Source organism: Octopus bimaculoides, chromosome 14 (assembly GCF_046866305.1).
Source record: "Octopus bimaculoides isolate indiv1 chromosome 14, ASM4686630v1, whole genome shotgun sequence".
Classification (NCBI taxonomy): domain Eukaryota; kingdom Metazoa; phylum Mollusca; class Cephalopoda; order Octopoda; family Octopodidae; genus Octopus; species Octopus bimaculoides.
The window spans coordinates 8,285,474-8,305,473 of record NC_142941.1 but is presented as its reverse complement, the minus strand read 5'-3'; the positions used below and the strand labels follow the sequence as shown (position 1 = coordinate 8,305,473).

Genomic DNA, 20,000 nt, shown 5'->3' with positions numbered 1-20,000 from the left:
GCAGCTTGCAGGGGGGGGGGGTTCTATTTTTTTGCATTATATATGTAACAAGACTATCTGAGCTATCAATAAATGACAGCATTTTAATAAACTTCATAACATTTCAGTTTGTATAAACGAATATTCTTTTGTTCCAATTGGAGGTATTGTTGAAAAATGTACATGATGAAAGTTATTATTGAGGGTATGAAGATTAAAATACAAATTCCAATAATAACAGTGAAAAACAAAATAATTATATTTATTACCCTCCATGTATTATACAGGTTTGATTATCTTTAATATGGACAATATATTGTAGCCCATGATTTACTCGTTATTCTACATTACGTTATTTTCTACAATTAATGCTCTGCCTAATTTCAGATGTGCATTATACATGTTACTAACGAAATTAGATGTTATGTATTTTATTGTATTTTGTTCTGCACGTGAAACTCCAATATCTGTCCATATGTCTCATTTACTCTTTTCAGTCATTTGACTGCAGCCATGCTGGAGCACCGCCTTTTAGTCAAGCAAATCAACCTCCAGGACTTATTCTTTGTAAGCCCAGTACTTATTCTATCGGTCTCTTTTGCCGAACCGCTAAGTTACGGGGACGTAAACACACCACCATCGATTGTCAAGCGATGGTGGGGGGACAAACACAGACACACAAACACAGACACACACACACACACACACATATATATATACATATATACGACGGGCTTCTTTCAGTTTCTGTCTACCAAATCCACTCACAAGGCTTTGGTCGGTCCGAGGCTATAGTAGAAGACACTTGCCCAAGGTGCCACGCAGTGGGAATGAACCCAGAACCTTGTGGTTGGTAAGCAAGCTACTTACCACACAGCCACTCCTGCGTCTATTGAAGAAAAAATTATCTAACATGAAACCAGTCCATGGAGCAAAACAGGTTAGGGGCCACTGATCTTAGGCGCTTGTAACAGAATCGCTGTCTCAAATGCAGAGCAACATTTCATTGTGGAATCTCACCTGAGATTTGTAGAGACAGAAGAGTAGTTGAAAAATAGTCTTAGAAAATATGGGCCTGGTACTATATAGGCATGCACACGTACACACTTGTAAACAGTCTTAATAAACAGAACACTATCCAGACACCTGTTCTTTCAACACCTCTACTATTGATATCACCACAAAGAAACTTAACTTTCAACACAATTTACAACAGACCCAACCAAAAATAGTTTTTGAGAACAAAGAAACAATATCCACAGGTAGGTAAACGATGCAAGGTGAGAGAGTTGAGGGACGCAAAAGACACTTGCTTATAGAAAAATATATACAAAAAGATGGATTTAAATTTTGTTAAGAACCAGAAAAAGAAAGATTATAGTGAAAATAAAGAAAAAATATTATGTGTGTGTGTGTGTGTGTTTGTGTGTGTATATGAAGATGGGTGATAGTAACTTCGAAGTTTCAGCCAGTTAGTCTTCATTAGACCGTCCGACAAAGGTCAGCAGGTCAGAAATTGAAAGTTACAGTGACCTCTCTTCATGTAAAAAAGTTTAATAAACATGCATTCAGTTAAAACAAAAATGTTGAGTATTTCAGTTTAATGATAAATTGTTTTCATATGCAACTTGACAAAAGAATAAACATTACACTGTGTGTGTGCGTGTGTGCGTGTGTGTGCGTGCGTGCGTGTGCGTGTGCGTGTGCGTGTGTGAATATATATACTCTTACTTGTTTCAGTCATTTGACTGTGGCCATGCTGGAGCACCGCCTTTAGTCGAGTACATCGACCCCAGGACTTATTCTTTGTAAGCCTAGTACTTCTTCTATCGGTCTCTTTTGCCAAACCGCTAAGTTACGGGGACCTAAACACACTGGCATCGGTTGTCAAGCGATGTTGGGGGAACAAACACAGACACACAAACATATACACACACATACATATATATATTATATACATATATACGACAGGCTTCTTTCAGTTTCCGTCTACCAAATCCACTCACAAGGCCTTGGTCATCCTGAGGCTACAGTAGAAGACACTTACCCAAGGTGCCACATAGTGGGAATGAAACCGGTACCGTGTGGTTGGTAAGCAAACTACTTGCCACACAGCCACCCCTGCGCCTCTATATATATACATATATATATATATATATATATATATATATATATATATAGTGTCATTGTATTGACCAAACTATTGGATGTTGTTATATCCACAGGTGGCCACAATGCATTTCCTCATTGTTTTTATAGCATTTGAATGATACCACCACCCAACTGCCTAGGTGAGCAAACCACACACACACACGTGTGTGTGTATGTATATATATATATATATATATATATATATATATATAGTATGTGTAAACACACACACACACACACACAAATGGAAAACATAGTAGTTATTTCAAAGTAATAAATAAACCACGACATGTATTTGAATACTTTCTCTCCAGTTTACACAACCAAATTTATGTGAGAGAGAGAGAGAGAGAGAGAGAGAGAGAGAGAGAGAGAGAGTGAGAGAGAGTGAGAGAGAGTGAGAGAGAGAGTGAGAGAGAGAGAGAATAAAAAATGTGTGTACTTATTCAAGGGTGTGTTAATTAGATCCAGAGCTCCAAGAAGGAAGAAAACTTACCCGAAGGTTAGAAGCCAGCTGCCTGTAGTAAAACAGAGACATATCCTCGTGAATAATGCTCCCCGGTGATGCCATGCTGGCCAGGGAAAAAGCTATATAGCATGCCAGTCACCACAGACACACACAACTAAATGCAGCTGACAATAACCACTACCAACACTATTAATACTACCACCACCACCACCACCACCACAGCCGCTACTACTACTACTACTATTACAACTATTGCCACCACACTGCTGCTCTGACTACTACCACTACTGTTAGCACTGCCACCGCCACCACTGTTACTGAAAGCCTGGGCCTGTAGTTTTTATACTGACTGAGGGCTGCAAGCAATTAGGGGAAACTCCTAAAAGCGCAACAGAGAGTGAGTGAGTAATTTGTGGGCTTTTTGTTAGGTCTTTGTCTGGTTCGGTTCGTGGGGGGGGGGGGTCTTTTTTATGTCTTTTCTAGTTCATTTTTTTTTTTTTTTTCTTTTTAATAGACATACATAACACAGACACACACTGTGTGTATGTGTATGTGTGTGTGCATGTATGAACAGGTTATAAGCTTATTTTAGTATGAAGATAGGTAAACAGAAAGATACATGTGCTATATGAAACTACCACACAAATACACACACACACACGTGTGTGTGTGTGTGTGTGTGTGTGTATGTGTGTGTGTGTGTGTGTGTGTGTGTGTGTGTGTGTATATGTGTATATATGTGTGTGTGTGTGTATGTGTTTAAATATATTTTTTTATACCAAAAATTTTTATTATAATTATTATTCTTATTATTATTATAAAGTATTTTCAATGGATCAGTTTTGAGCTCTATTTAAAGTTGATATATATATATATATATATATATATATATATATATATATAGTATGATGTATGTATATCTGTAAACAAAGAGAAGGGGGAGAGAGTGTGAAGTGAGTGTTATATATACATATAACTTGTCTTACTAGAATTATACATAATATACTAGCTTATACACACACAGACAATGTAATCTTAGAGTGTTTCAACTATATAATTTACCAAATGTACACAAGAGAGACAGACAAACAGACAGAGGGAGGGAGAGAGAATGAGAACCTTAACTATATACAATCTTATCTACGTATAGTCACATAAAATGATGAAGCCACATCAAAACCAGAAAAACCTTGGCTTCATCAAAACTTATATTTCAAAAATAAAATAAGATAAAATACTATAGATTAAGTAAAACTTTTGCAGAAACTGATTGAAGGAAGATACAGATGAAAAAGCTCTAAAACAACTTCTATCCAAAGCAGCAAAACTATCATTTAGTAGAAGCAGTAGCAGCAGCAGTAGTAGCAGTAGTAGTAGTAGTGCTTCTGTTTCTACAACTAGGATGACTGCCAGACTTTCATACCAAGGTTGGGTAATTCCACCTGCACCACTGCCACCAGCTAACCATTCTGTGGTCTACTCTTACCATCACCACCACGTATCCGACAAGGAGGAGGGAGTAGTAGCAAACACAGAAATAGACTGAAAAAAAAAAAAAAGAAAAAAAAGAAGGAAAAAAAGATGGTTTACACAGTACTTGCTATCCTCAGCAATCTTACAAGCTACCAGCAGTCCTCACTCACTCACTCTAACCTATCTATTTCATTCTCTTTCTCTCTCAATCTCTCAGCAACTTTCCATACACTAATGTTTATCCCTCTAGCTACCCCCATCATAACCCCCCCCCCCGCTCACTCTTTCTCTCTCTCTAACCCAACCATCACCACCTTCTGTCCCCTGACTTATCTGCTATAATCCCTTTCTTATCTCTTCCCTCACTAACACATCCAACTTTAAACTCATTCACATATACACACTCTTAAGCAAAAAACTGTACACATGTATACACTCTTATATGTGCGCATGCACACACAGTTGTGTATATATGAGAAAGCATATATGTGTGTGTGTGTGTGTGTGTGTGTAAAAAACATACACTGCTGTGTATTAAGTAGCTTGCTCACCAACCACATGGTTCCGGGTTCAGCTCCACTGCGTGGCACCTTCAGCAAGTGTCTTCTACTATAGCCTCGGGCCGACCAAAGCCTTGTGAATGGATTTGTGAGGATTTGGGAGACGGAAACTGAAAGAAGCCCATCGTGTGTGTATATGTGTGTGTGTATATATGTGTGTGTGTGTGTGTGTGTGTGTGTGTGTCTGTGTTTGTCCCCCCAACATAGCTTAACAACCGATACTGGTGTGTTTACGTCCCCGTCACTTAGCGGTTCGGCAAGAGAACCAATAGAATAAGTACTAGGCTTACAAAGAATAAGTTGTGGGGTCGATTTGTTCCATTAAAGGCGGTGCTCCAGCATGGCCACAGTCAAATGACTGAAACAAAAGAATAAAAGAATACATCGCCATTTAACACCCATTCTTCATACGGGCATGAGTTGAACAGTTGTACAGGTGTCAGCAAGCCAGAAGCCTGTACAAAACTCTTCCGTCTGCATTGGTTTGGCTTTTACAGCTGGAGACCCTTCCAAAGACCAACCACTGTACAGAGTGCACTTGGTGCTTTTTACATGGCATCATCACCACCAAGGCCACAAGCAAGTCGCAAGACAAGACCCCACTCAACTGAATAGAGTGTCTTGCAGTAGAGGAGAGACATGGCTACCCCAGCTGGAAAAAGAAAGAATGGGGGAGGGGGGATTTGAGACAGGGGAGGGGGGAGAGAGACAGGGGAGAGAGACGGGGGAGAGAGACAGGGGAGAGAGAGAGAGAGAAGAGAGGCAGAGAGAGAAGAGAGGCAGAGAGAGAAGAGAGGCAGAGAGAGACAGAGAGACAGAGAGAGACAGAGAGACAGAGAGAGACAGAGAGACAGAGAGAGACAGAGAGACAGAGAGAGACAGAGAGACAGAGAGAGACAGAGAGACAGAGAGACAGAGAGAGACAGAGAGAGACAGAGAGAGACAGAGAGACAGAGAGACAGAGGGGAGAGGTAGAGGAGAAACAGAAAACAGAGATGGAGAGAGAGAGAAAAAGACAGACAGACAGACAGACAGACAGACAGACAGACAGACAGAGACAGACAGGAGAGAGACAGCAGATAGACAGAAACAGAGAGAGAGAGGGTGAAAGAGAGGAGAGAGAGAAAGAGAGAGAGAGAGAGAGAGAGAGAGGGATGAGAGAAAGAAGAGGGAAAGAGAGACAGACAGACGGATACAGTGAAATTTGGGGGTAAAGTATAAAAATCGGAGAGAGAGAGAAAATAAAATTAGGAAATTGAGAGTAAAAGTTGCAGAGAGAAAGAGAGGGAGAGAGAGAGAGAGAGAGGGAGTAAAAATCAAAGAAAAAGAGGAAATGTCAGAGAAGTGCATGGGGGGGGTGCATGTTTTTAACCCCTTTTCACCATGACAACCCAAGAATTTTGTATGTCTATGATTTCCCCCCCACCCTGTCCTCAATGACAATCTTCTTCGTGACAGAAATGGTGGTTGAGATTGATAATAGAAATGGAAGTAAGGGTCCAGGGTGTGGGGGAGGTGGGGGGGAGGGTAGAATGACAGTGAGACTTTGGTGATGGTGGGGAGTGGTAAGTAAGAAGAAAAAGAAAAAGATTCAGGAGAAAGAAAATACAAAGCAAAAAAAAAATCACTCAAAAATTTCATCACCAGACAGAGAGAGAAATGTCAAATGACCAGGAGTTTTTTTTCCTTTTCTTCCCTTTTTAATGATGTTTTAAAGTGCAACAGTGCAGTAAATGCATGCAGCTGCAACTCATTTCTTTACACTGCTGCTGTACAAGAGAACAGAGACTGTATGCCAAACATACCAGAACAAACTACCTGCTTGTTGTTAAGTTATTGTTTAGCATATATGTCCCCTTCAGACCAGACCCAAAACAAGCAATGGAATGAGTGAGCCAACTGGGCACAGCTGTTTCGACGCTGATAATATGGCATGGCTGACTGCTTTGGCAATGGTATTTTTTTGGTGTTGCAGGCAAACACACAAAAACATTCACATGCATGCAGAAATATACACATACATAAGGGCGGCGAACTGGCAGAAACGTTAGCACGCCAGGCAAAATGCTTAGCGGTATTTCGTCTGTCTCTACGTTCTGAGTTCAAATTCCGCCGAGGTCGAAAGGTCTCAATCACGAAAGGTCTCAATCACGAAAGGTCTCAATCACGAAAGGTCTCAATCACAAAAGGTCTCAATCACGAAAGGTCTCAATCACGAAAGGTCTCAATCACGAAAGGTCTCAATCACGAAAGGTCTCAATCACGAAAGGTCTCAATCACGAAAGGTCTCAATCACGAAAGGTCTCAATCACGAAAGGTCTCAATCACGAAAGGTCTCAATCACGAAAGGTCTCAATCACGAAAGGTCTCAATCACGAAAGGTCTCAATCACGAAAGGTCTCAATCACGAAAGGTCTCAATCACGAAAGGTCTCAATCACTTAGAGTTAAACTGTCACGGAAACACCATCACCCTCACTGATATATTATGGCACAAAGTGCAACTATATCTCTCCTAAAACCTTGATCTACTACTACTCATTGGATTGGAGCCGAGAGAGTAGAAACATCAACATCCATCATGCAGACCTAAAAAGCTAAACCCAGAAATACGTAATCTTTCTTATCAAACTATCAAGATATCAGGAATAAAAAATCAAAAACTTTCCCCCAACAGATTTTTCGTAATCATTTGCACTGCCAGCTGATATCTTGTATGCACAGGTACGCAAAGAAAGAGACTAAACACACACACACACACACACACACACAGAGCGTTATCTTGATTTCTGCATGTCTGCTCCATCCTGTATCTTCTCTACAAATCTTAGATTCTCTTCACGTCTCTTCTCTCTTTCTCTCTCACATTCTATCAATTCACTTATCTTTCTAACTTACACACACACACACACACACACACACACACACACACACACACACACATACACACATACATACAAAAGGAGGCATGTGGTTGTTAGTGCATGTTCATGTGTATGTGTGTGTGTGTGCGTGTGAATGTGTGCATGTAAATGCATATAAGTGTGTGTTAGTGCCTGTGATAGTGATTTTAGTGTGTGTGTGTGTGTGTTAGTGTATCTGCATGTGTGTGTGTGTGTGTGTGTGTGTGTGTGTGTGTGTATTAGTGTATCTGCATGCGTGTGTGTTAGTGTATCTGCATGCGTGTGTGTTAGTGTATCTGCATGTGTGTGTGTTAGTGTATCTGCATGTGTGTGTGTTAGTGTATCTGCATGTGTGTATATGCACAGGTATGTGTCTATGCACGAATATGTTAGCGAATGTGCTAGTGTATGTGTGTTAGTGTGTGTGTGTGTGTGTGTGTGTGCATTTGTTAGTCTGTAGGCATATTACTGCCCATGTGTGTATGTGTCACAAATTATTAGCTTAAGTGAACATGTATACATTTGCTTGTGTGGGAACATTTCTTAGTATTTTGTAAACATGTATATAGCTACCTGTGTATTACTATGTTTACATATTTGTTCATTACACATAAAAGCTCTCATAAATCTATATACATGAGATCCAACATGGATAGAGACACACTCATACATAATATACACACGGTAAGTAGCTTGCCTACCATCCACATGGTTCCGGGTTCAGTCCCACTGCGTGGCACCTTGGGCAAATGTCTTCTACTATAGCCTCAGGCCGACCAAAGCCTTGTGAGTGGATTTGGTAAACGGAAATTGACAGAAGCCCGTCATATATATATATATATGTATATATATATATGTGTGTGTTTGTGTGTCTGTGTTTGTTCCCCCACCATCGCTTGACAACCAATGCTGGTGTGTTTACGTCCCCGTAACTTAGAGGTTCAGCAAAAAAGTGACCGATAGAATAAGTACTAGGCTATAGAATAAGTCCTGGGGTTGATTTGCTCGACTAAAGGCGGTGCTCCAGCATGGCCACAGTCAAATGACTGAAACAAGTAAAAGAGTAAAAAGAGTACACACACGCACACAAAATGAAATATTCATATACAAAGGCTCACACACACACACACAAACATGCATATATACAGATATAAAGATTAACACACAAGCATACATATACAAAAGTTTACACACACACAAACACATATGCACAAATGAATACACGATACACATATAGAAGCTCATACAAACACACAACGACATATATATAAACAAGGGTACACAGAAAAGTACACATACCACGCATACACACACACACACAAGAATGTGCGAGCTCACAGATACACATAATGATGCATGGAAGCACGAAACTGCAGAACAGCTTAAAGAAGGAATGATGTAATTAGCTATGAGAAGTGGTAGTGGTAGTAGTAGTAGTAAGAGTAGCATGAATGTGTCAGAGCCATAATGTCTTGTCACACCCAACCATTTATGCAGCTGGGTAGCATTTACCAAGAACGCACACACACACAAATAAATATATACATTGTGTGTGTGTGATATGTTACATCATATAAGCAAATATATAGAGTTTTTGCTGTGAGAACTGTTTCCAGGTTAATAATAAAAAAAAAAAAATTAAATTCAAGTCGGATGCAGGCAGATGAACAATACGTTCATGTGATCACATCATGCACACACACACATGTGTGAATGTCCGTGTGCGCGTGTGTGTGTGCATGTGTGAGTGGCTGTGTGTCTGAGTGTGTGCATGTCACTGCCACCACTTGGCAACCAGTGCTGGTTTGTTTACATCTCTGTAACTTAGCAGCTTGGCAAAAGAAACCAAGGTTGATTTGTTTGACTAAAACCCTGAACGTGCCACAGCATGGCTGCTGTCCAATGAGTGAAAAAAGTGAAAGATAAAAAAGATATAACATCCTGGTTTCTTTCTTTCTTGAAGTCATGATGACAATCAGTGGAGTTTTGAGAATCTTTTTTTTTTAATGCCTTGATTTATCAACCCAGTTACACATCACAAACATCATTCGCAACAAAATCTCAAACTGCTTTCACATCTTGTGACCGGCTTATAAATTAACATTATGTATAACAACATCCTGAGGTTTGCCTCGTTTGTGCTTGCTTGCTCGTTTGATATTTTGGGTTAGCATTTTGATTATTATGCAAGCACATGAGGCTGTAAGAACAAGAGAAAAAGAAATCATAAACCCCCACATACACACAACTGGAGTTGCACATAGACAGATATCCTCCCACAGCCACTTTTGTTTTTTTTTTTTGTTTTGTTTTTTTCAAAAGTCAGAAGACCAAGAAGACAGTCTATGGTCTTTGTGAAATGTTATATTGGTTGGTGCCTACAGAAAAAACATGGACATGTAACAAAAATCGTAGAGGGCAAGACGGAGAAAAAGGATTTTTTCTTCATTTTTTTTTTTTTGCATAGGAGTGGATGTGTGGTACGTAGCTTGCTTACCAACCACATGGTTCCGGGTTCAGTCCCACTGTGTGGCACCTTGGGCAAGTGTCTTCTACTATAACCTCGGGCCGACCAAAACCCTGCAAGTGGATTTGGTAGACAGAAACTGAAAGAAGCCCATCATATATATGTGTGTGTGTGTGTGTGTGTGTGTGTGTGTGTGCATATGTTTGTGTGTGTGTCTGTCCTCCCATCAACGCTTGACAACCGATGCTGGTGTGTTTAGGTCCCCCGTAACTTAGCGGTTCGGCAAAAGAGCCCGATAGAATAAGTACTAGGCTTACAAAGAATAAGTCCTGGGGTCAATTTGATTCGACTAAAAGGCGGTGCTCCAGCATGGCCGCAGTCAAATGACTGAAGCAAGTAAAAGATTAAAAGAATAAAAGTATTCCCAAATAATTTAGAATATCTTGTTGGCATTTGTTTTATCTGTGTCTACCATCCAACCATTAAAATGCTTGTCCCAAATAAAATCTTAAACCCAAAGACCTTGTTCATATTTTTGTTCAGAGAGTGACTTACCTCATACGTCAAGATGGTCGCCAGATGTTTGCATTTCTTCCCTTATTTTAGCTCAATGTTTTTTACTCATGACAATGGCTTCCCAGATAAAAGGAGCTTTGCAATACAAGTACCTTAGACTTACCTGAAAATAGGGAAAAAAAAAAAAAAGAGGTTAGTCAGGTGGAAATAAGAATAAATGAGAATAACAAAATAATGATTATGGGTACCTAACATTACACGCTGTGAGAATTAGACTTAAAACAAACCTTTTCAATAAAAGTCCTAAAAAAGAAAACAATTCTGCAAAAAACCTCTTTTCAAAATCCACTCTCCCACACGCCTAAGTCGTCAGGGGAATTCACTCCGTAGTAATTTCTTTACATGTATTGCCTCCCCTGGTGCACTTTATTTGCTGTATATGTAATGTAACCCAAAAGACGCCGAACATATTGGTCCGCACCTTACTGTGTTGAGACCTAAGGCTCATAAGGCCGGTTACCCGGTTTTTGTGTGTGTGTCTGTGTTTGTCCCCCCCCCCCACAACATCGCTTGACAACCGATGCTGGTGTGTTTACGTCCCCGTAACTTAGCGGTTCGGCAAAAGAGAAACCGATAGAATAAGTACTAGGCTTACAAAGAATAAGCCCTGGGGTTGATTTGCTCGACTAAAGGCGGTGCTCCAGCATGGCCGCAGTCAAATGACTGAAACAAGTCATACACTCACACATGCACTCACTCACTCTCACACTCATGCACACACACACACACACACACACTCACACACACGTACACTCACAATGTAAAGATGTAACTGATAGAAAATTGACGTTCAACGCATTTGAGCAAATTCATCCGAAATTTGCTCCAAATCTGAAACCAATAGAAAAGAGTTGCCTCCCTTTACCCACAGCGCTATAGAAGATTATTCTGACAAGAGTACGAAGGGATTTTCCCAAATAGTAAAAGGACAAAAATAGACCGCAGTACATCGTTCGATACATTGAAAGACATGCTATACTACAAACACTGGCATACATACACAAATGGGACCCACGAGCGGACTTTGCTTCCTCGTAACTTTCAGAAAACAAAATGGTTATATTTATTGAATTTTTTCCCAAATGCCTTTCAGATAGTATCCAGGGTGTCCACAAAGTCTGGGTACATGGGGATTAACACATACTTTAAGAAATTATTATTTCTTGTATTTAATTGCTTATGTTATGATTTTATTTACTCCATGTACCCACATGAGGGATTAACACATACTTTAAGAAATTATTATTTCTTGTATTTAATTGCTTATGTTATGATTTTATTTACTCCATGTACCCACATGAGGGATTAACACATACTTTAAGAAATTATTTCTTATATTTAATTGTTTATGCTATGATTTTATTTACTCCATGTACCCACATGGAGATTAACACATACTTTAAGAAATTATTATTCCTTATATTTAATTATTTATGTTACGATTTTATTTACTCCATGTACCCTGACCTTGTGGACACCCTGTAGATTACGACGCGCATTCATACATATTGATATATATCATAAAATTTTCTCAAAATTTCATGTTTCATTTTGTGAATATAGTAAAACCTCGATATACGAGTTAATTTGTTCCTGGTGGTTGCTCGTAAAGCAGAGCAATAATTTTCCAGACGAAATACCGCTAAGCATTTCGCCCGGCGTGCTAACGTTTCTTGTTTCTTTACTACCCACAAAGGGCTAAACATAGAGGGGGCAAACAAGGACAGACAAAGGGACTAAGTCGATTACATCGACCTCAGTACGTAACTGGTACTTAATTTATCGACTCCGAAAGGATGAAAGGCAAAGTCGACCTCGGCGGAATTTGAACTCAGAACGTAACGGCAGACGAAATACCGCTAAGCATTTCGCCCGGCGTGCTAACGTCTCTGCCAGCTCGCCGCCTTACACGTGTGTGTATATTGTACATTAGCGACGATAATTTTCGGTTTCAGCAGAAGAAGGGAAACAACTCCGAAATTCAAATTCCATTTAACTTTTTAATCAATTTTATTTTTGTCGGTGTTGTTCGGTTTTAGACAAAATTCATTGTTAACGCTAATTAAATTCTATTTCCATTGCGTTTCTTGACAAGGTGCGGAGGTCGGAGATCAGGGCGATTCTTCAGGTCAAGTTGCTACTTCGCACTGAGAGGTCATAAGCTCCAGTATTCGGGACGTGACTAGGAAAGAATCACAAGATGGATTCTTCAAGCAGAGCCAACAGGCTGGAAACATAGGATAGACCAAGAACAAGATGGTTGGATAATATCCATGGTCTCAGTTGTTACGCCTGGCAATCCAGCCGGAAAGTGTAATGTTGGTTGCTTCTGATAGGACAGTGGCGGCGCAATGGCCCAGTGTTTAAGGCAGCGGACTTGCGACCATAGGATCGCGGTTTCGATTCCCAGACAGGGCGTTATGAGTGTTTATTGAGCGAAAACACCTAAAAGTTCCACGAGGCTCCGGCAGGGGATGGTGGCGAACCCTGCTGTACTCTTTCACAACTTTCTCTCACTCTTACTTCCTGTTTCTGCTGTGCCTGTAATTCAAAGGGCCAGCTTTGTCCCGCTGTGTCACGCTGAATATCCCCGAGTACTACGTTAAGGGTACACGTGTCTGTGGAGTGCTCAGCCACTTGCACGTTAATTTCACGAGCAGGTTGTTCCGTTGATCGCCAGATCAACTGGAACCCTCGACGTCGTAAGCGACGGAGTGCCAACAACAACAACAACTGATAGGACCCTATGGAAGCAGTGCTAAGGGATTCTGCCCCACAACGATTCTCCTAGGCAGAGAGAGCGAAGAAAATAGATGGATCGATTAAGAATAAAATTTTAATTGATGAAAAATTGTTTCGACTTACTACGAAGGCTATGTCTTTCATGCATCCCAGGGAAAATGTAGATAGTTATGTATCTCTTAAGAGTGTGAAGCTTTTCAAAGTTTTTTCCCACTGCGCGACATCTTGAGCAAGTGTCTTCTGCTATAGAAAAAGAGCCTTGCCCAAGGTGCTGCAAACTGAGATTGAACCTGAAACAACGTGGTTGTACAGCAAACTTCACAATCGTTCCAGCGCCTATACATACATACACACATACATACATATATATATATACATACATACTATACGCGCGCGCACACACACGTGTGTGTGTGTGTGTGTGTGTGTGTGTGTGTGTGTGTGTGTGTGTGTGTGTGTGTCCGCGCGGGCGTGTGCGTGTGTGTATGTGTGCGTGTGTACGTTTTCTTTAGACACAAAATAATAAATGTTTAAGTTTGTTTGTTTCTGAATGGCTAATATAATAACCAATTGTTTTAGTTTCAACTCAGATTCTCAGATCAAATCACGTGCCCGGTAAATACATCTCTGGAATATATAGTATTATAAGTATGCAGTGTTTCGGTATTAGTACATGACGTCAGTCACGAGTGCGAATGTGTGTGTGTGTGTGTGTTTGACTGTTCAGCTCTGTCAAGCAAAAAGACAAAGTCATACACTCACTCATGACGTCATAAACTCTTCCCGAAAGATTGCCATATATTATTATATTATATCATATTATATTAACAAGGGGTGTATGGTTAAAGGTACATAGAGCAAGCAAAACGAAATGGAAATGAGGGGAAAAAATAAAAACATAATAAAGGAGCCGACTATTGTCCGTGTTCCAAACTAAGATGTATTTATAGAAAGAAAAATGGGAAGAAATGGAGTTGTACAACAATAACAAACTGGAGAGAGAGAGAAAGAGGGTGTTAGGAACACCATTTCACGGTAAAACATCGAGAGGGGGAGGAGGAGAGAGAGGTAGACAGAGAAGAGGGGTGGTGGTATCAGCAGACTAAGAGTAGAGAGTGGCAATGCCATCTAGGAAAAGTCATCTTTCGAAATATTAAAAGTGCCAAGTAGTTTTCTTTCTTCGTCGTGTCTTCCCGGCTCCAGCACTGTGTTATGAGTCAAGTTCTTTTTTCATCTGGCACGTGATTGTTTGGTGGGAGAAGACGGGGAGGGGGAGGCATCGTCACCATCATCAACACCTCACACCCGTCCCTCACCCCACCCCCCACCCCGCTTGTCCCCTGACATCAGTGGTAACAATGACGGATATGCAAAAACGAAACAAAAACGAGTCTTCCTGTCTCCGTGACGTCAAGAATTTTCAGTGCTTGCGCGTGAACGTGTGTGTGTGTGTGTACGCGCGCGTGCGTGTTCCGTGTATTTTCATCATCGCTTTTTAACATCCGCTTTTTAATGATTGGACGGGTCATCGCGGACAAAAATCAGTTCTTTTTTAGGAGTTAACTGCCCTTTTAGGCGGGTCAGGGACCGTGTCTCGTTTGTACGTTCCATATACGAGGCAGTGCTGAAAAGTTCCTGGCTTTCGGTAAAAAAAAAAAATTAAAAAAAAATACAGGAGAATCAGTTAATTATGATTTTATTCAACCATATTCCCACACTTATTGCAGCAGTCCTTCAGTTTTTTCTAAGCGCTGTAAAAGAACTCGTAAGGTGGAACCTCGCGATACCCTCAAAGGCACGCCCTCATACACTGTGTGTGTGTGTGTGTGCGTGCGCGTGTGCGTGCGCGTGTGCGTGTGCGTGCGTGTGCGTGTGTGTGTGTGTGCGTGTGTGTGTGCGTGCGTGTGTGTGTGCGTGTGCGTGTGCGTGCGCGTGTGCGTGTACCAGGCCTGGGCACCAAACCGTTAATCGTTAATTAACGCAGCTAACATTTTCGTCAACGATTTAACATTTAAGTTAACTTAGAAAACCATTATCGGACTAATTAACTTCCGCTACATTTAACTTCCGTTAACTCAAGTCCGCTTGAATTCAAGTTGCTGCAACGATCTTTTAGGCTGAAAGACTTGAAATCCAAGAGCTTCGTCTACTGCAGCCTCTTGGTCGACGCACTTTTGGCAGGCATCGACAAAAAGTTTCGAACCCTTCTGGAGAATGAGGAATGCCAGCTCACTGCAGGAGGAGGACGACGACTTCTCCAAGTACTTGATGTGGGCCTTCGTGTTGAGTCTGAGGCCGTGTGGGAAGAAGAACAGAGGCATAAAGTCGCCATCACTAGTGACCACTCCAAACACCATGATGTTTGATTTTTATCACTCTCGGTACATGCACTGTTCTCAGATTAACACCCAAACACTCTGAAATGTTCGTATCAGAGCTTCCGGCGCGAATGCCAAGCAGTACAGCATGTCGTTTCTAAATTTCTGGTAGAGTGAATTGCGTCATGGTGCTGTTTTCCCCCTAGACGGTGCTCAACCGACCCTGCCATACTGTATAGTCGACAAAAATCAAAAACAAGGCGCATGAGCGAAATTAAAAATATCAAACGGATAATTGAACCACCGCACCCCGTATGTGTATATATATTACTATTTTACTTGTTTCAGTCATTTGACTGTGGCCATGCTGGAGCACCGCCTTTTAGTCGAGCTAATCGACCTCAGGACTTATTCTTTGGAAGCCCAGTACTTATTCTATCGGTCTCCTTAGCCGAACCGCCAAGTTACGGGGACGTAAACACACCAGCATCGGTTGTCAAGCGATTTTGGGGGGACAAACAGACACACACAAACATACACACACACACACATATATATACATATATATATATATACATATATACGACAGGCTTCTTTCAGTTTCCGTCTACCAAATCCACTCACAAGGCTTTGGTCGGCCCGAGGCTATAGTAGAAAACACTTGCCCAAGGTGCCACGCAGTGGGACTCAACCCGGAACCATGTGGTTGGTAATGATAGAAAGTAAAGATTGAAGAAACCTCAGCGCTTCATGCGCAAAATCTGGCTAACCGAATGTCAAAGGTGGGAAATGGAAAACCGTATAGGTTAAATCCACAACGCATTCCATACAAACTGAAAATCCAACACGGCATTTAGTGTAATCTTTACCGCATTAGTATTATAGATTTGCCGATATGAAAGGATTAATTGAAATACCGTAATAGTAACAATAACATTGAAACTGCAGCTATTAAACTAAACCATTTTACTGGCAGCCAGCCAGCCATGTTGCACACACGATCTAATTAAATGTAAAAAAAAATATTCAGTTTAACAAAAATGATTATAGTCTCTACATCGTTCTTCGACCTGTTAGAAATAGCAGCCAAAACACACAAAATCATTTTAAATAACCTCATCGATTTTTTGTTTAATGTTTGACATTGAATAAAGAGTTTCCTATTTAATACTCATATCAAATCTTATTTTTTCATTTAAAAAAAAAGTGCTGATATAAAACGCTTTATCATTGTCCATACGAAGAATATTCTTAATGTTTCATTTCCTATCCGGCGAATTTCCTGGACACGCCTAGAACTTGACTGGGTACTTAACCTGTCATTTAACCTCTGTAACATAATGCAATAAAGTGTTTCTTTGATGATCTGTAGTGGTTGAGCATCCAATTGCAGGAACACCCAATAAATGTCTATAGTTTTAAACAACCACAACGGCGAAACGTACGCAGGAAACAATTGATACAAACTGGAGATTATCACAATTTTGTTTCCCCTACATCTGCTATGTATCCTATAACCAGTAATACTACTTAATATAAAAATAACTTAAGCACTATACTCGAAGACAGGATGATGATAATCTACATAGAGCTTTAAACTCAACATTAACAGTGATATACTACACGCGCGCGCGACGGGTTTCTTTTTAGTTTCCGTCTAACAAATCCACTCACAAGGCTTTGGTCGGACTGGGGTTATACTCTTTTCTTCTTTTACTTGTTTCTGTCATTTGACTGCGACCATGATGCAGCACCGCCCTAAAGAGTTTTTAAGTCGAAGAAATCGACCCCCCAGGATTTATTCTTAGTAAGCCTAGTACTTATTCTATCGGTCTCTTTTGTCAAACCACTAAGTTATGGGGAGGTAAACACACCAACATCGGTCATCAAGCAATGGTGTGGGTGGAGACAGACAAACACAAATACATACACACACACACACACATCTGTAGTAAGTAGCTTGCTTACCAACCACATGGTTCCGGGTTCAGTCCGACTGCGTGACACCTTGGACAAGTGTCTTCTATTTATAGCTTCGGGCCAACCAAAGCCTTGTGAGTGGATTTGGTAGATAGAAACTGAAAGAAGCCCGTCATATATATGTATATATGTGTGTGTGTGTGTGTGTGTGTGTGTGTATCTGTGTTTGTCCCCCCAACATTGCTTGACAACCGAGGTTGGTGTGTTTACGTCTCCATAACTTAGCTGTTCGGCAAAAGAGACCGCTAGAATAAGTACTAGGCTTACAAAGAATAAGTCCTGGGGTCGATTTGCTCGACTAAAGGCGGTGCTCCAGCATGACCGCAGTCAAATGACTGAAACAAGTAAAAGAGAGTATGTATATATATATATATATATATATATATATATATATATGGTGAGCTTCTCTCAGTTTCGGTCTACCAAATCCGCTCATAAGGCTTTGGTCAGACCAGGGTTATAGCAGAAGTCACTTGCCCAACGTGCCACGCAGTAGGACTGAACCCAAGACCGCGTGGTCGAGAAACAAGTTTCGTTGCACACACAGCCTATGCGTTGTGGCAACGCAAACAAATGAAGACAAAAATATAACTAGGTCAATTAAATACATTCTCCACACGAAGAAGTGCACATGTGACACACACTGTACTATGATGTGCAGTGTTTGCAAAAAAAAAAAAAACAACACGCCGAATACAACTAAATGCTATGCGCAATTAAAAAGCCACATATATAAATAGCTAATTGTAACAACATAAACACGGATAAGGAATTTACGGGTGAGAGTGAACGGAGAAGGGCAGTGACAAACATATGAAGATAAAAATACCCACAAATAATAAGCTTCACTCACTTCACCCCCCCCCCCCCGGACAAAACAAAATATTTTGGTTTCCTCTCACCGCTTTATTACAATGAGAAAACACAAAAGACTGCATCCATATTCGTTTTTTTTTCCTTTATCTATTTCAGTCACGAGACTGCGACCATGCTGGGGCACCGCTTTTAAGAACTTTTTAGTCGAATGAACCGACCCCAATACTCTTTTACTCTTTTAATTGTTTCAGTCATTTGACTGCGGCCATGCTGGAGCACCGCCTTTTAGTCGAGCCAATCGATCCCAGGACTTATTCTTTGTAAGCCAAGTACTTGTTCTATCGGTCTCTTTTTGCCGAACCGCTAAGTTACGGGGACATAAACACACCAGCATCGGTTGTCAAGCGATGGTGGGGGGGACAAACACAGACACACAAACACACACACACACATATATGTATACATATATACGACGGGCTTCTTTCAGTTTCCGTCTACCAAATCCACTCACAAGGCTTTGGTCGGCCCGAGGCTATAGCAGAAGACACTTGCCCAAAGGGCCACGCAGTGGGACTGAACCTGGAACCATGTGACTGGGAAGCAAGCTTCTTACCACACAGCCACTCCTGCGCCTTAATTTTGTTTTTAAAACCCGGAACTTATTCTACCGGTCTCTTGTTGCTGAACCGCTAGGTTACGGGGACATAAACAAACCACACCGGTTGTTAAGCGGTGGTAGGAAACAAACACGGGCACACACACACATACACACTCACACAGACGATGGGCTTCTTGCGGTTTCCGTCAACCAAATCCACTCAAAGGCTTTAGCCCGATTATTCACGCTGATTCTAGACTGGACTCGGACAACCTTTTTCGAAACGCGGGCCACATGAGACACGTTTTATCATCAAACGAGCCACAGTGCTAAAAAGAAAAAAAAAATCAAGGTAAATTTTTCTTCCGTGTGCCATTCAGAAAGTCCCACGGGCCGCGGGTTGTCCATGATTGCTTTAGACCAGTGGTTCCCAAACATTTTCGGGCTGCTACCCCCTTGGCACTCATGCCACATTCTTAGTAACCACCACAACCATAGACCACTCTCTGTAACAAATTCAAATCAACTATTTCACAAATAAAACTTAACCCATTATTTTGTTGGTTTTACATCGATCGATCGTCCCCTTTTGGTCACCCCCTTATCACCCCACTATACTTCAATGGCCCCCATCCCGATCTTTGCATCGCCCCACAGGATGGCAGTACCGCCCACTTTGGGAACCACTGCTTTAGACTCGGAACCTACAGAAGTGGCTGTACAGAAGACAAAGGGACCAGTAAAGCAACCGAGATAATGTAATACTTGGAAGAACTGGGTTAAGTGTGTTTGGAGATGAGGAAAATACTGACAAAAAGGTCACAGGGATTTTCGTTCCTTTTGAAGGAGAGGAGAGTAGGAGTGGAGGCTGAGGATAAAAGGGGCGATTGGGGTGGATAGCAGGCAGTTGCGAAACAGGGTGTGCTCAAACAATGGAGCAACATTATGGGAAGTGGAAATAGAGAGGAT

The 20,000-nt window shown here is 41.1% G+C and overlaps 1 protein-coding gene across 3 annotated transcripts in view; it reads right to left on the bottom strand.

The window, feature by feature from the left end:
* The window catches only part of LOC106877941 (rhotekin), a 141,378-nt gene that overhangs the window by 49,487 nt on the left and 71,891 nt on the right, over window positions 1–20,000 (bottom strand). The window contains exon 1 of one of the 3 annotated variants that reach the window (XM_089362287.1): window positions 2,627–3,123. The exons of the other annotated variants lie outside the window; for them this stretch is intronic. Coding sequence (XP_089218413.1) covers window positions 2,627–2,701 — 75 coding nt within the window. The 5' untranslated portion in view covers window positions 2,702–3,123. Of the gene's footprint in view, window positions 1–2,626; window positions 3,124–20,000 lie in introns of those variants that run through there. 3 annotated transcript variants of the gene reach the window in all.